The following is a 15,998-nucleotide window of genomic DNA, read 5'->3' as shown; positions in this document are numbered from 1 at the left end:
TCACATACCGATTTTTTGCATTATGAATGTCTTTACCGTGTATACATATTATTATTGTTCTTCAGTTTTTGCCGTTGTCAATTGTACGCACATAAAAACACTTCGCCACAAAAATAGTGTATACACGCTAAATACGTATGGTCCAACTATTACTATATTTTGTGAGGTACAAGGAAATTTAGAGCCTCCCGTTTTGCAAAGGTAGCATTGTGTCAATTGTTTAAATACATAGGTCCTAAGAAAATCCATACAATCAGAATATTGGGCTGCAACAGGCAAAGCCTGGCAAGCCGCGCTTCCTATCTACTCCCTCTATCCGGATTTCTAAGTTGGTCACAGATTTTTACATCTTCAATTTGACTAAAATAACTGTAATACGCAACAACAACAAAAATAAAAGTTCAGAAAAAACTTTATTTGACAACTAATCTAAAGAAATATTTTATAAGACATGTTTCGCTAGCCAAGTAGAAGATCTACAAAGTGTGTCCGGCTTGTAAACGCGGATAGAAGTAGTAATAAGATTCATTAGAGTATCATGATATACAGAGAGTTCACACGAAGGCAAAGCACTCCTAACTAAAATAACTTATCTTCCTCGAAAGGAAAGACTTAATTTAAAGTAAGTAGTGCTACTACCTGTTTTTGTGCACTAATTTGGTCAGCCATGACTAAGATATAATCTTTCAGTTGACTGATGATAAAATACAACTACTGCTGTAATGCACTATTTTGGTCGAGGTCACTCCGGTGGTGAACTTTCAAAGTGCAACAACCTACCAAATCTGAAGTTTTAAATATAGTTGTGGTCGAGATTTGTCCAGCCTACTTTCAAAGTGCGAGTACCTAGCAAAATCGGAAGATTTTAAAATTTGTGGATCCAATATCACCTCATGTAAACAGAGAGATATCCATTTGATTAGAGTTTTAAGGACAGAAAATGCAGAAGTGAAGCCACTATAAGAAATATGTCAACTTGCGACCATCACTATTGGTCACTGAAAGGTCATTGTTTTTCATTTGCGACCTTTTTGTGACCAAAACAGATGGTCAAAAGCTGACAGTCGTAAACTGAAATTAACGACCTTCTCTGTGAGAAGGTCGTGGAAGGCAATGACCTAAACAAAAGGTCATTGATTCTATGACCTTCTGTTTTGGTCGCTAGATGTCTGCCCAGACCACGTCGGATCCGACATGGCAAGCTCACGTGGCAAAATTGCGACCAGATGAAAAGGTCGTTGATAAGAATCAGCCCGGTCCAATTAGGTGTCTATATGAGCCGAGCCCATTAATTCAGCCCATTTATTATATTTTTTCCTTGTTAATTCTAGTCGGCTTCATGGGCCAAGCCCAACATTGCAGCCTTTTTTTTTGGGCCGTGGGCTTTTTGTCTCAACAGTTTCAGTTTTCTTTTTTTTATAAAATGGGTTCACTAGTCAGGTGGGTCCCCATTGTCAAATTCTGGTACTGGGTCCTAGCTGTCAGGGCCATATTCTTCATTTTCTAATTTGACGTAAATAAATACCTAGTATTTAAATTGGCACACAGAAAACACATGAAATACTTCAAATATTATCAACCAAATTCAGTACAGAGCTCCTGTTGTACAAATAACACGTAATAAGCTCTAACATACAAGCTCCACAAGTTCAATAACTAGATACAATACTTTACAATCTCTACAAGTGTTATGTTCTTCAGCATGGAGCTCTTCTTGCCACTGTGAGGAGGTGGATGATCTCCATGGTGTGCTTTAGATGCACACATCCGTGAGCTTCTTGCCGCTGTTGCATCTTCGCTCAATGATGGGGCTACCAATGCATTCAAGTAGAACAAAATCACCATCAGTAACCCACAGCTTCAAGTACAAGCTAAGTATGCATCAAGTGACAGTGAAAACAAGTTGAGAAAAAAAAATGTAAATATGTATTTCATGTCATGCAGAGTTCAAACGGAATAAACCTATGCATACTAAGGTGAAATATTACAAAGAAAGCACTCATCGGATAGCAGTGCATACAAAATCTCTGTGTTAGCAGTAGTAAATACTCTCTGTGTTAGCAGTAGTAAAACTCATGCAGTACCAAGTTAACAACTTTGAGTCAGAAAAGCTAGAAGTGTCTGTTAAGAGAGACCAGAACTTAGAATTATGGCACATATCATATTCTGAACAGCATCAGCACCATGGTAATTAACAATAGTAGGACATCAATGGGGCACAACTTAGTTAACTACAGACGGACGAACGGACAAACAATTACCTTCTCGAGGCAGGGGCGGGCGTCCTTGAAGTCAAGGAAAATGAGCGTGAGGGCGGCGGTAATGGCACTCCAAGACATGTTGAGTCCGAGCAGCAGCGCCACGAGCACGCCCAAGGTGATGGCGTAGATGCCGAAGGTGATTTTTTCCCTCTATTAGGTGCATGGAACAACTCCCTTCCGTTCCCAATAGCAGCAGCAAGGTACTGGTGCTGCTGCCATGCAAAGAAAAATCTTGTAATCATGATAGAAGGCTGGAATGGCAGGAAGTGAAAATCATGTCTTACAACATGAGCAGAGCACTAGTTACAAGCATGATAGAATGCTCGGTGAAGAATATACGAAACTGAACCAATCAATTCAATTCAAAGGGTGTATCTCGTGTAAATGATGCTAGCAATCTCAGTTTCATGCATATGTATATAGCAGAAATTTTTATTAGATATTCCTAACTCCATACTTAACAGATCTTCATTCCTCAAAATACTCAACAGAGAGTATTCCCTGCCACAAGTAGTAGTAGCAGCAGCATAGCAGTATACATATTAATCTGACTAAACTGAACCAACACCACAAGTTTGCATATAATGAAGTTACTAGGTAGGGATCATATAACATGAGGCAGATGGATGATTAGAAAACATGTTGGGTGGCCAAGAAATGAACAACATATAAAATACTCCTACTACTGTAGTAGTTAAGATGATGAGACAAAGGACAGCAGCATGCAGAGTTCCTGATGCACTATCACAGATAGGAGTATTAACCAACTAGCATGTCCATCATGCATTCTCCCATATCCATGATTAAAACCAGCAGCATGACTAAAACAACCATTAATTGGGTGGGATTAGATAGTCTCGCGTGTAGACACACCGTATGTACATCATCCGTGCTAAACATTAGTACACAACACTGACGCTACTATGCGACCACAAATTGAATGACTCGACACAGAGGCGGGGATGGCACCTAGATCCAGGCACCTCATCAGATGGCACTGGAGCAGATGAAACAGCCAAACTGGGACACATTGACATTGCTTTCTACTAATAGGAAGTTGAACAAAGACTCGGGCTAACCATGGTCTAGCACCTTGATGTTCAAGCTTGATACAAGCTACCAAGTGTAGATGAACCAAAGATAATTATACCATCAAACACACATGATTTTCAGAGTAGAACCGATGCTCAAGTCCTACAAGCAACTACTTAGCTAACGACTTCAATAGAAAATTTCAGGTGCAACATAAAAGATATCCTCAGCGCTACAAAGTTAGAAACCCACAACGAGGACCTAACACTTGCAGCAACATACTTTGCATCATATATCTAGGCTAAAGCATCATATTCTCACAAGCATTTGTGCATCAAAATCACTACTGAAAATAAAAAGGATGGCATGTAGTGATAGTAACAGGCTGCTGTAGTAGTATATATTCATGGAAAATCAATGAAACAACTTGAAGGTTCCATCAGGTTGATATAGTACTACTCCGAAGGTACAACTTGTCCACCTAGTGCCGCCAACAGCAAATCTGCCAGCAAAAAAACAAATTTGTTTCACCAATAATGCTGCAACAAGATGATGTGTAGTAATTAACAAGAAGATGTATAGTTGGTATTTGCAATAGCTGAGGTACATGTACGTATATATTTCTCTAGTTCTAATTCCCTTACATGACAAGAAATGAGAACAGACAACAAATTATCAGGTTTGCAAGCTAAATTAGGACATAAAGCAAACTTCTGTGAGGCACCAGAATTCTAGAATACCAAGATATAGTAGATTTACTTTATTTTTTTGCTACTGAAAAACAAACAGTTTACTGAGATAGGACAGTGGCATTAATACTAATCAAGTTACTCAATCATAAGGCATGTGAGCTGGATTGATGAATATGGCATGAAACACCAGCAATGTGAAACTGGACATACATGAAGAACAGAAAACAGAGTAAAATGGTTTAAGATATATAGACAAAAACACATGTAACAATGTTATACATAGCAAAACTTCAGTATTTGGTGGTACAATGAAAGAGCAGTTAAGTTGAGGAATTTAGCTTGCCATTCTCAATTTTACTACTTAAAGACATAATGTAACAAATATTGGATACTTCACACCAAGCAAATAGTGCAATAAATTTACTGGTCTATGGATAGGATCACAGATTCACATGAGGTGTGTGTGTGGAATATAGTGCAAATAACAACAGAAATTTAAAGAAGCTCGCTTGTTGACGAAGGCAGAGGCGTTGGACCAGAGGAAGAGGATGCCCAGGATGGGGATGAAGTGGTGGCAGAGAAGGGTGAGGAGATGGTACTAGAGGACCTCAAACAACAACTACATGGTCGTTGGTGCACGCGAGCACCCCGCCAGAGATCTTCTTGTTCCTCCATAGTAAGAAATCAGCAGTTGCAAAAATAACACACTAGCACAGCACATCAGAGGCCCAGATCAACAAGCAATCTATGTTGAAAACAAACAAAGCATCTCAGAGTCTAAGCTTAGAAGGACGCAACACTACGGCTCACCTGCTTCCTCTACTCTACATCCTCTACAAACTTGCAGAATCGCATAATCCCAAGGCCTGCCAATCACTTCAACCTAACCTAAAAATAACAGTACATAGACTGTTCCATTACATAGTACTGCTAGTACTATGTAATTGATACACAAAAGAAGATATATCTCCCATGTCAGTAATCAGGATCAACGATGAAGCTTTTACTACTCCTACATCAGTAAGCTTTTACTACTCCTTTTGCTAGTGTTCTAAACCAACAGAGCAATGCTATAGGAGCAGAAAAGGGAACTAGGGGTAGGAGCAGCATACTAATTGATGCAAGATTTGCTGCAGGTGAACTATCATATACATCAATATCAACATACAGATGGTCAATACCTCGTAACACAGAGCTAAACTGTAGGGTATAACCTTTGTAAAATAAATCACAGGGTATAACTGAATCTAGTAAAATGGAGTAAGCATTTGACAAGGGAATACTAGTCTGTCAACTAAAGGCTCAGTTTCGGTACTTGAACATTTTCGGACCTGTCCTTGAACTAAAGCGTATATTTAGTTGGTCTGGAAAAAAAGACCACGCCCAGATTTTGAAGATACAAAGTCCCTCACCACTATGTTGTGAAGTCACAGGTTGGCGTGGTGTGAGAAGTATGCTATGGCAGCACACGGCACGTGAACCTTCAGTTCACTATTTCAGTTCTCAGTGAGGACATGCCTCCAATGCGCTAGACAAAAGATAGGCCGTCAACAAATTCAGCCTGTAATGGCAATCAGCACACACTTCTGCGGCCTATTTGGGGAGATAAAATCTTATTTGTGAGCTCTCAATGTGAACAGCACACAAAATTGTAGGTGAACTGCACATTCACGTGTATAAAGAAGAGGGGCCACTGAATTTTAATCATGAACAGTTAAACAAAATTGTAGGTGAACAGCACACAAAACATTTTATAAAGTTTCTCCAGTGATTGAAAATTGTATTCTATATGTAGAAAAAAATAGGCATTGCAATCATTCTCAATAAGTACACAACAATGCATTCCTACGAAAAAAATCCTGACATGGATCATGGCTGCTGCCTACCATGGTAAATGCTGGACTCTCTCTAACGGTCTCAAACGCACCACGAAGATTACAATTAGCCTGTCGGATGCACGTTACAGCAGTTTGAAGGAAAGCACGACAGATTAGCACGCCGATTTGTCCTGCAGATGGCACCATGGGTTTTCCGCCGGGTTCGTCCTGCAACCAACCCAACCCATCCATCAGAGAAATGCATCAGGGAATGGAATGGAGGGGAAGGGGATGGAAGAAAAGGAAATCGAGAGAGGGGCGGACCTTGGATGCTGCTTGTACGTTCTTGTGCTGGAGGAAGAAAGAGCTTCACGCGCAACAGATCCATGGCGTCCCGGACAGAGCAAGCTCCGCTCCATGACGCCTACCTACACAGACGACACGAGGCAAGGGTCAGGGTGGGAAAGAATAAGGAGGGAAGATGAGTTGGGATCCTTACCATACCACCGTTGTCCGAGTCCGAGTCCTGCGCCTGCGGTAGGTCACCATGGCCGCGCCCCGGCAGCTAGGGTTTCCGGCGCCCACCACAACTGCAGGATTGGAGTGCCACCACAAAAACAATCAGTCCATCAGAGGAGGTGAAGTGATCCAACTCAACCATGTCGTCGAATTCTGAAGAAAGACGCAGTATTATTCAGACAAGAAAGCAGAGCAAAGAGAATGGAGGGAGGGAGCACTGTGCCTGTGTAGCACCATAAGGGGAGGTCGCGCGCGAGCCTGGCGAGCAGGGCGGCGGCGGCGAGACAGGCGAAGACGTGCCCGGATCCAGGCTGGCCCTGCGCGACGCGGCGGAAGGCGGAGGCGATGCCGGCGAGGCCGGAACGGATGAGCGCGGCAAGCTCGTCGGCCGCCGGCTGCAGATCGGGGATGGGCGGCGCGGGGTGACCGAGGAGGCGCGCGGCCCTGGACCACGCGTACAGCACGGCCAGGAGGAGAAGGAGCACGTCGGCGGCCAGCGACACTGCCGTGTATCCGGAGGCGACGTGGAATAGGATCTAGGAAGCGACGGCGGTCGCTGGGAGTAGGGCGCTCAGGTCGGCCCGGCCTCGGCGCCACAGCACCACGTCTACGGGTTTGGGGGCGGCGGCGGATCAAGATCTGAGGGAGGGAGAGGGCGGCGGCTGTGGGTGCGTAGGAGGGAGGGGGCGAGAGGACGAGTGGTGCGGGTTGTGTTAGGGCTAGTTGGGTGAGACGGTGAGGGGGTCAAGTCTGTCGTTGGATCCGGGACGATCGGACGGCTCAGATCGCCTACGGTAGGGTGATCCGGGGGAGACGTCCTGATTGGTTGGAGACCGCTACCTCTTGAGCAGTGTGTTGGTTTTTCCTTGAAGAGGAAAGGGTGATGCAGTAAAGCAACGTAAGTATTTCCCTCAGTTTTTGAGAACCAAGGTATCAATCCAGTAGGAGGCCACGCACGAGTCCCTCGCACCTACACAAACAAATAAATCCCTGCAACCAACGCAATAAAGGGGTTGTCAATCCCTTCACGGTCACTTACGAGACTGAGATCTGATAGATATGATAAGATAATATTTTTGGTATTTTTATCATAAAGATGCAAAGTAAAATAAAAGGCAATAAAAATAGCTAAATGTTGGAAGATTAATATGATGGAAGATAGACCCGGGGGCCATAGGTTTCACTAGTGGCTTCTCTCGAGGGCATAAGTATTACGGTGGGTGAACAAATTACTGTTGAGCAATTGATAGAATTGAGCATAGTTATGAGAATATCTAGGTATGATCATGTATATAGGCATCACGTCCGTGATAAGTAGACTGACTCCTGCCTGCATCTACTACTATTATTCCACACATCGACCGCTATCCAGCATGCATCTAGAGTATTAAGTGCATAAGAACAGAGTAACGCTTTAAGTACGATGACATGATGTAGAGGGATAAACTCATGCAATATGATATAAACCCCATCTTGTTATCCTCGATGGCAACAATACAATACGTGCCTTGCTGCCCCTACTGTCACTGGGAAAGGACACCGCAAGATTGAACCCAAAACTAAACACTTCTCCCATTGCAAGAAAGATCAATCTAGTAGGCCAAACCAAACTGATAATTTGAAGAGACTTGTAAAGATAACCAAAGAGAGAGAAGAAGCCATCTAGCTAATAACTATGGACCCGAAGGTCAGAGGTAAACTACTCACACATCATCGGAGAGGCTATGGTGTTGATGTAGAAGCCCTCCGTGATAGATGCCCCCTCCGGCGGAGCTCCGGAAAAGGCCCCAAGATGGGATCTCACGGGTACAGAAGGTTGCAGCGGTGGAATTAGGTTTTTGGCTCCGTATCTGGTAGTTTGGGGGTACGTAGGTATATATAGGAGGAAGAAGTACGTCGGTGGAGCAACATGGGGCCCACGAGGGTGGAGGGCACGCCCAGGGGGGTAGGCGCGCCCCCCTACCTCGTGCCTTCCTGGTTGATGTCTTAACGTAGGGTCCAAGTCCTCTGGATCACGTTCGTTCCAAAAATCACATTCCCGAAGGTTTCATTCCGTTTGGACTCCGTTTGATATTCTTTTTCTGCGAAACTCTGAAATAGGCAAAAAACAGCAATTCTGGGTTGGGCCTCCGGTTAATAGGTTAGTCCCAAAAATAATATAAAAGTGTAGAATAAAGCCCATTAATGTCCAAAACGGAATATAATATAGCATGGAACAATAAAAAATTATAGATACGTTGGAGACGTATCAAGCATCCCCAAGCTTAATTCCTGCTCGTCCTCGAGTAGGTAAATGATAAAAATAGAATTTTTGATGTGGAATGCTAGTTGGCATAATTTCAATGTAATTCTCTTAATTGTGGTATGAATATTCAGATCCGAAAGATTCAAGATAAAAGTTTAATATTGACATAAAAATAATAATACTTCAAGCATACTAACTAAGCAATTATGTCCTCTCAAAATAACATGGCCAAAGAAAGTTCATCCCTACAAAATCATATAGTTTAGTCATACTCCATTTTCGTCACACAAGAATGCTCTCATCATGCACAACCCCGATGACAAGCTAAGCAATTGTTTCATACTTTAGTAATCTCAAATTTTTCAACCTTCACGCAATACATGAGCGTGAGCCATGGATATAGCACTATGGGTGGAATAGAATATAATGATGGGGGTTATGTGGAGAAGACAAAAAAGGAGAAAGTCTCACATCAACGCGGCTAATCAATGAGCTATGGAGATGCCCATCGATTGATGTTAATGCAAGTTGTAGGGATTGCCATGCAACGGATGCACTAGAGCTATAAATGGATGAAAGCTCAACAAAAGAAACTAAGTGGGTGCATCCAACTTGCTTGCTCACGAAGACCTAGGGCATTTGAGGAAGCCCATTGTTAGAATATACAAGCCAAGTTCTATAATGAAAAATTCCCACTAGTATATGAAAGTGACAAAACAAGAGACTCTCTATCATGAAGATCATGGTGCTACTTTGAAGCACAAGTGTAGAAAAAGGATAGTAGCATTGTCCCTTTTTATTTTCTCTTTTTTTGGGCCTTCTTTTTCTGGCCTTTCTCTCTCTTTTTTTATTTGGGACAATGCTCTATGAATGATGATCATCACACTTCTATTTATTTACAACTCAATGATTACAACTCGATACTAGAACAAAGTATGACTCTATATGAATGCCTCCGACGGTATACCGGGATAGCAATGAATCAAGAGTGACATGTATGAAAAAATTATGAACGGTGGCTTTGCCACAAATACGATGTCAACTACATGATCATGCAAAGCAATATGACAATGATGAACGTGTCATGATAAACGGAACGGTGAAAAGTTGCATGGCAATATATCTCGGAATGGCTATGGAAATGCCATAATAGGTAGGTATGGTGGCTGTTTTGAGGAGGATATAAGGAGGTTTATGTGTGAAAGAGCGTATCATATCACGGGGTTTGGATGCACCGGTGAAGTTTGCACCAACTCTCAATGTGAGAAAGGGCAATCCACGGTACCGAAGAGGCTAGCAATGATGGAAAGGTAAGAGTGCGTATAATCCATGGACTCAACATTAGTCATAAAGAACTCACATACCAATTGCAAAAATCTACAAGTCATCAAAAACCAAGCACTACGCGCATGCTCCTAGGGGGATAGATTGGTAGGAAAAGACCATCACTCGTCCCCGACCGCCACTCATAAGGAGGACAATCAAAGAACACCTCATGTTTCAAATTTGTTACATAACGTTTACCATACGAGCATGCTACGGGACTTACAAACTTCAACACAAGTATTTCTCAAATTCACAACTACACAACTAGCACAACTTTAATATCACTACCTCCATATCTCAAAACAATCATCAAGCATCAAACTTCTCTTAGCATTCAGCACACTCATAAGAAAGTTTTTTACTAGTCTTGAATACCTAACATACTAGGATCAATTTCCCAATTTAAGCAAATTACCATGCTGTTTAAGACTCTCAAAATAATATATTTGAAGCATGAGAGAATAATAGTTTCTATAAAACAAAACCACCGCCGTGCTCTAAAAGATATAAGTGAAGCACTAGAGCAAAAACTATATAGCTCAAAAGATATAAGTGAAGCGCATAGAGTATTCTAATAAATTCCGAATCATGTGTGTCTCTCTCAAAAGATGTGTACAACAAAGATGATTGTGGTAAACTAAAAAGCAAATAATCAAATAATACAAGACGCTCCAAGCAAAACACATATCATGTGGTGAATAAAAATATAGCTCCAAGTAAAGTTACCGATGGAAGTAGACGAAAGAGGGGATGCCTTCTGGGGCATCCCCAAGCTTTGGCTTTTTGGTCTGCTTAGATTATCTTGGGGTGCCATGGGCATACCCAAGCTTATGCTCTTGCCACTCCTTGTTCCATAATCCATCAAATCTTTTACCCAAAACTTGAAAACTTTACAACACAAAACTTAACAGAAAATCTCGTGAGCTCCGTTAGCGAAAGAAAACAAAACACCACTTCAAGGTACTGTAATGAACTTATTATTTATTTATATTGGTGTTAAACCTACTTTATTCCAACTTCTATATGGTTTATAAACTATTTTACTAGCCATAGATTCATCAAAATAAGCAAACAACACACGAAAAACAGAATCTGTCAAAAACAGAACAGTCTGTAGTAATCTATAACTAACGCAAACTTCTGGAACTCCAAAAATTCAGCCAAAATAGGAAGACCTAGAAAATTTGTCTATTGATCAGCAGCAATTGGAATCAATATCTTATCACGTTCTGGTGATTTTTAACAATTATTTTCGTGAACAGAAAGTTTCTGGAATTTTCAGCAAGATCAAATAACTATCATCCAAGAATATCCTATAGGTTTAACTTGGCACAAACACTAATTAAAACATAAAAACACATATAACCAGAGGCTAGATCAAATATTTATTCCTCAACAGAAGCAAAAAGGAAAAAAATAAAAATAAAATTGGGTTGCCTCCCAACAAGCGCTATCGTTTAACGCCCCTAGCTAGGCATAAAAGCAAGGATAGATCTAGGTATTGCCATCTTTGGTAGGCAATCCATAAGTGGCTCTCCTAATAGATTCATAAGGTAATTTTATTTTATTTCTAGGGAAGTGTTCCATGCCTTTCCTTAACGGAAATTGGAATCTAGTATTCCCTTCCTTCATATCAATAATTGCACCAATCGTTCCAAAGAAAGGTCTACCAAGAATAATAGGACATGAAGGATTGCAATCTATATCAAGAACAATAAAATCTACGGGCACATAATTCCTATTTGCAATAATAAGAACATCATTAATTCTTCCCATAGGTTTCTTAATGGTGGAATCCGCAAGGTGCAAGTTTAGAGAGCAATCATCAAAATCACGGAAACCTAGCAAATCACACAAAGTTTTTGGAATCGTGGAAACACTAGCACCCAAATCACACAAAGCATAGCATTCATGATCTTTAATTTTAATTTTAATAGTAGGTTCCCACTCATCATAAAGTTTTCTAGGGATAGAAACTTCCAACTCAAGTTTTTCTTCATAAGATTGCATCAAAGCATCAACGATATGTTTAGTAAAAGCTTTATGTTGACTATAAGCATGTGGAGAATTTAGCACGGATTGCAACAAGGAAATACAATCTATCAAAGAGCAATTATCATAATTAAATTCCTTGAAATCCAAAATAGTGGGTTCATTAATATCTAGAGTTTTGATCTCTTCAATCCCACTTTTACCAATTTTTGCATCAAGATCTAAAAACTCAGAATTTTTGGAACGCCTTCTAGGTAAAGGTGGATCATATTCAGTCCCATCATTATCAAGATTCATATTGCAAAACAAAGATTTAATAGGGGACACATCAATAACTTTTAGATCTTCATCTTTATTTTCATAGAAACTAGAAGGACACGCTTTCACAAAGCAATCTTTCTTAGCACGCATCCTAGCGGTTCTTTCTTTGCACTCATCAATGGAAATTCTCATGCCTTTGAGAGACTCATTGATATCATGCTTAGGAGGAATAGATCTAAGTTTCAAAGAATCAACATCAAGAGAAATTCTATCAACGTTCCTAGCCAATTCATCAACTTTAAGCAATTTTTCTTCAAGCAAAGCATTGAAATTCTTTTGAGAATTCATAAACTCCTTAACACTAGTCTCAAATTCAGAAGGCATCTTATTAAATTTTCCATAAGAATTGTTGTAGGAATTACCATAATTATTAGAGGAATTACTAGGATACGGCCTAGGATTAAAGTTTCCTCTATACGCGTTGTTACCAAAATTATTCCTACCAACAAAATTCACATCCATAGATTCATTATTATTCTCAATCAAAGTAGACAAAGGCATATCATTAGGATCAGAAGAAACACTTTTAGTAGCAAATAATTTCATAAGTTCATCCATCTTTCCATTCAAAACATTAATTTCTTCTATCGCATGCACCTTTTTATTTGTAGATCTTTCAGTGTGCCATTGAGAATAATTAACCATAATATTATCTAGGAGTTTAGTAGCTTCTCCTAAAGTGATTTCCATAAAAGTGCCTCCCGCGGCCGAATCTAAAAGATTTCTAGAAGCAAAATTCAATCCGGCATAAAAATTTTGTATGATCATCCACAAATTCAAACCATGTGTAGGGCAATTACGTATCATTAATTTCATCCTCTCCCAAGCTTGTGCAACATGTTCATGATCAAGTTGCTTAAAATTCATAATATCGTTTCTAAGAGAGATGATCTTAGCGGGAGGAAAATACTTAGAGATAAAAGCATCTTTGCACTTATTCCAAGAATCAATACTATTTTTAGGCAAAGACGAAAACCAAGCTTTAGCACGATCTCTAAGCGAAAAAGGAAATAGCTTAAATTTAACAATATCATTGTCCACATCTTTCTTCTTTTGCATATCACACAAATCAACGAAGCTATTTAGATGGGTAGCAGCATCTTCACTAGGAAGGCTGGCGAATTGATCTTTCATGACAAGATTCAACAAAGCAGCATTAATTTCACAAGATTCAGTATCGGTAAGAGGAGTAATCGGAGTGCTAAGAAAATCATTGTTATTGGTATTGGTAAAGTCACACAATTTAATATTATCTTGGTCCATCGTGACAAGCAAGCAATCCAACACATGACCAAACAAGAAGCAAGCAAAAAAGAGGTGAACGGAAAGGAGAGGGCGAATAAAACGGCAAGGGTGAAGTGGGGGAGAGGAAAACGAGAGGCAAATGGCAAATAATGTAATGCGGGAGATAAGGGTTTGTGATGGGTACTTGGTATGTTTGACTTTTGCGTAGACTCCCCGGCAACGGCGCCAGAAATCCTTCTTGCTACCTCTTGAGCACTGCGTTGGTTTTCCCTTGAAGAGGAAAGGGTGATGCAGTAAAGCAGCGTAAGTATTTCCCTCAGTTTTTGAGAACCAAGGTATCAATCCAGTAGGAGGCCACGCACGAGTCCCTCGCACCTACACAAACAAATAAATCCTCGCAACCAATGCAATAAAGGGGTTGTCAATCCCTTCACGGTCACTTACGATAGTGAGATCTGATAGATATGATAAGATAATATTTTTGGTATTTTTATGATAAAGATGCAAAGTAAAATAAAAGGCAATAAAAATAGCTAAGTGTTGGACTCTCTCTAACGGTCTCAATAAGCACACAAAACATTTTATAAAGTTTCTCCAGTGAGTGAAAATTGTATTCTATATGTAGAAAAAAAATAGGCATTGCAATCATTCTCAATAAGTACACAACAATGCATTCCTACGAAAAAATCCTGACATGGATCATGGCTGCTGCCTACCATGGTAAATGCTGGACTCTCTCTAACGGTCTCAAACGCACCACGAAGATTACAATTAGCCTGTCGGATGCACGTTACAGTAGTTTGAAGTTGGAAGGTTGTGATTTACCGTGAAATCAGAAGGAAAGCTCGACAGATTAGCACACCGATTTGTCCTGCAGATGGCACCATGGGTTTTCCGCCAGGTTCGTCCTGCAACCAACCCAACCCATCCATCAGAGAAATGCATCAGGGAATGGAATGGAGGGGAAGGGGATGGAAGAAGAGGAAATCGATAGAGGGGCGGACCTTGGATGCTGCTTGTACGTTCTTGTGCTGGAGGAAGAAAGAGCTTCACGCGCAACAGATCCATGGCGTCCCGGACAGAGCAAGCTCCGCTCCATGACGCCTACCTACACAGACGACACGAGGCAAGGGTCATAGTGGGAAAGAATAAGGAGGGAAGATGAGTTGGGATCCTTACCATACCACCGTTGTCCGAGTCCGAGTCCTGCGCCTCCGGTCGGTCACCATGGCCGCGTCCCGGCAGCTAGGGTTTCCGGCGCCCACCACAACTGCAGGATTGGAGTGCCACCACAAAAACAATCAGTCCATCAGAGGAGGTGAAGTGATCCAACTCAACCATGTCATCGAATTCTGAAGAAAGACGCAGTATTATTCAGACAAGAAAGCAGAGCAAAGAGAATGGAGGGAGGGAGCACTGTGCCTGTGTAGCACCATGTGGGGAGGTCGCGCGCGAGCCTGGCGAGCAGGGCGGCGGCGGCGAGACAGGCGAAGACGCGCCCGGAGCCAGGCGGGCCCTGCGCGACGCGGCGAAAGGCGGAGGCGAGGCCGGAGCGGATGAGCGCGGCAAGCTCGTCGGCCGCCGGCTGCAGGTCGGGGATGGGCGGCGCGGGGTGGCCGAGGAGGCGCGCGGCCCTGGACCACGCGTACAACACGGCCAGGAGGAGAAGGAGTACGTCGGCGGCCAGCGACACGACCGTGTATCCGGAGGCGACGGCGGTCGCTGGGAGTAGGGCGCTCAGGTCGGCCCGGCCTCGGCGCCACAGCACCACGTCTACGGGTTTGGGGGTGGCGGCGGATCGAGATCTGAGGGAGGGAGAGGGCGGCGGCTGTGGGTGCGTAGGAGGGAGGGGGCGAGAGGACGAGTGGTGCGGGTTGTGTTAGGGCTAGTTGGGTGAGACGGTGAGGGGGTCAAGTCTGTCGTTGGATCCAGGACGATCGGACGGCTCAGATCGCCTACGGTAGGGTGATGCGGGGGAGACGTCCTGATTTGTTGGAGACTGCTACCTCTTGAGCAGTGTGTTGGTTTTCCCTTGAAGAGGAAAGGGTGATGCAGTAAAGCAACGTAAGTATTTCCCTCAATTTTTGAGAACAAAGGTATCAATCCAGTAGGAGGCCACGCACGAGTCCCTCGCACCTACACAAACAAATAAATCCCCGCAACCAACGCAATAAAGGGGTTGTCAATCCCTTCGCGGTCACTTACGATACTGAGATCTGATAGATATGATAAGATAATTTTTTTGGTATTTTTATGATAAAGATGCAAAGTAAAATAAAAGGCAATAAAAATAGCTAAGTGTTGGAAGATTAATATGATGGAAGATAGACCCGGGGGCCATAGGTTTCACTAGTGGCTTCTCTCGAGAGCATAAGTATTACGGTGGGTGAACAAATTACTGTTGAGCAATTGACAGAATTGAGCATAGTTATGAGAATATCTAGGTATGATCATGTATATATGCATCACGTCCGTGATAAGTAGACCGACTCCTGCCTGCATGTACTACTATTACTCCACACATCGACCGCTATCCAGCATGCATCTA

At 42.1% G+C, this 15,998-nt stretch overlaps 1 protein-coding gene across 1 annotated transcript; it reads right to left on the bottom strand.

Moving 5' to 3' along the window:
• Positions 1 to 1,549: 1,549 nt before the first annotated feature.
• Positions 1,550 to 15,329, bottom strand: LOC109760210 (uncharacterized; the record flags this gene model as incomplete). The annotated part of the gene is made up of 6 exons (XM_073498831.1): positions 1,550 to 1,811; positions 2,262 to 3,795; positions 5,872 to 6,030; positions 6,127 to 6,230; positions 6,302 to 6,392; positions 14,873 to 15,329. Coding segments are annotated over 3 exons (552 nt in total), but the record flags the coding sequence as incomplete, so codon positions are not given.
• Between the last annotated feature and the right edge of the window lie 669 nt (positions 15,330 to 15,998).

The sequence above is a fragment of the Aegilops tauschii genome, chromosome 5 (genome assembly GCF_002575655.3).
Source record: "Aegilops tauschii subsp. strangulata cultivar AL8/78 chromosome 5, Aet v6.0, whole genome shotgun sequence".
NCBI classification, from domain to species: domain Eukaryota; kingdom Viridiplantae; phylum Streptophyta; class Magnoliopsida; order Poales; family Poaceae; genus Aegilops; species Aegilops tauschii.
This window is presented reverse-complemented; position numbering and strand designations above follow the sequence as displayed.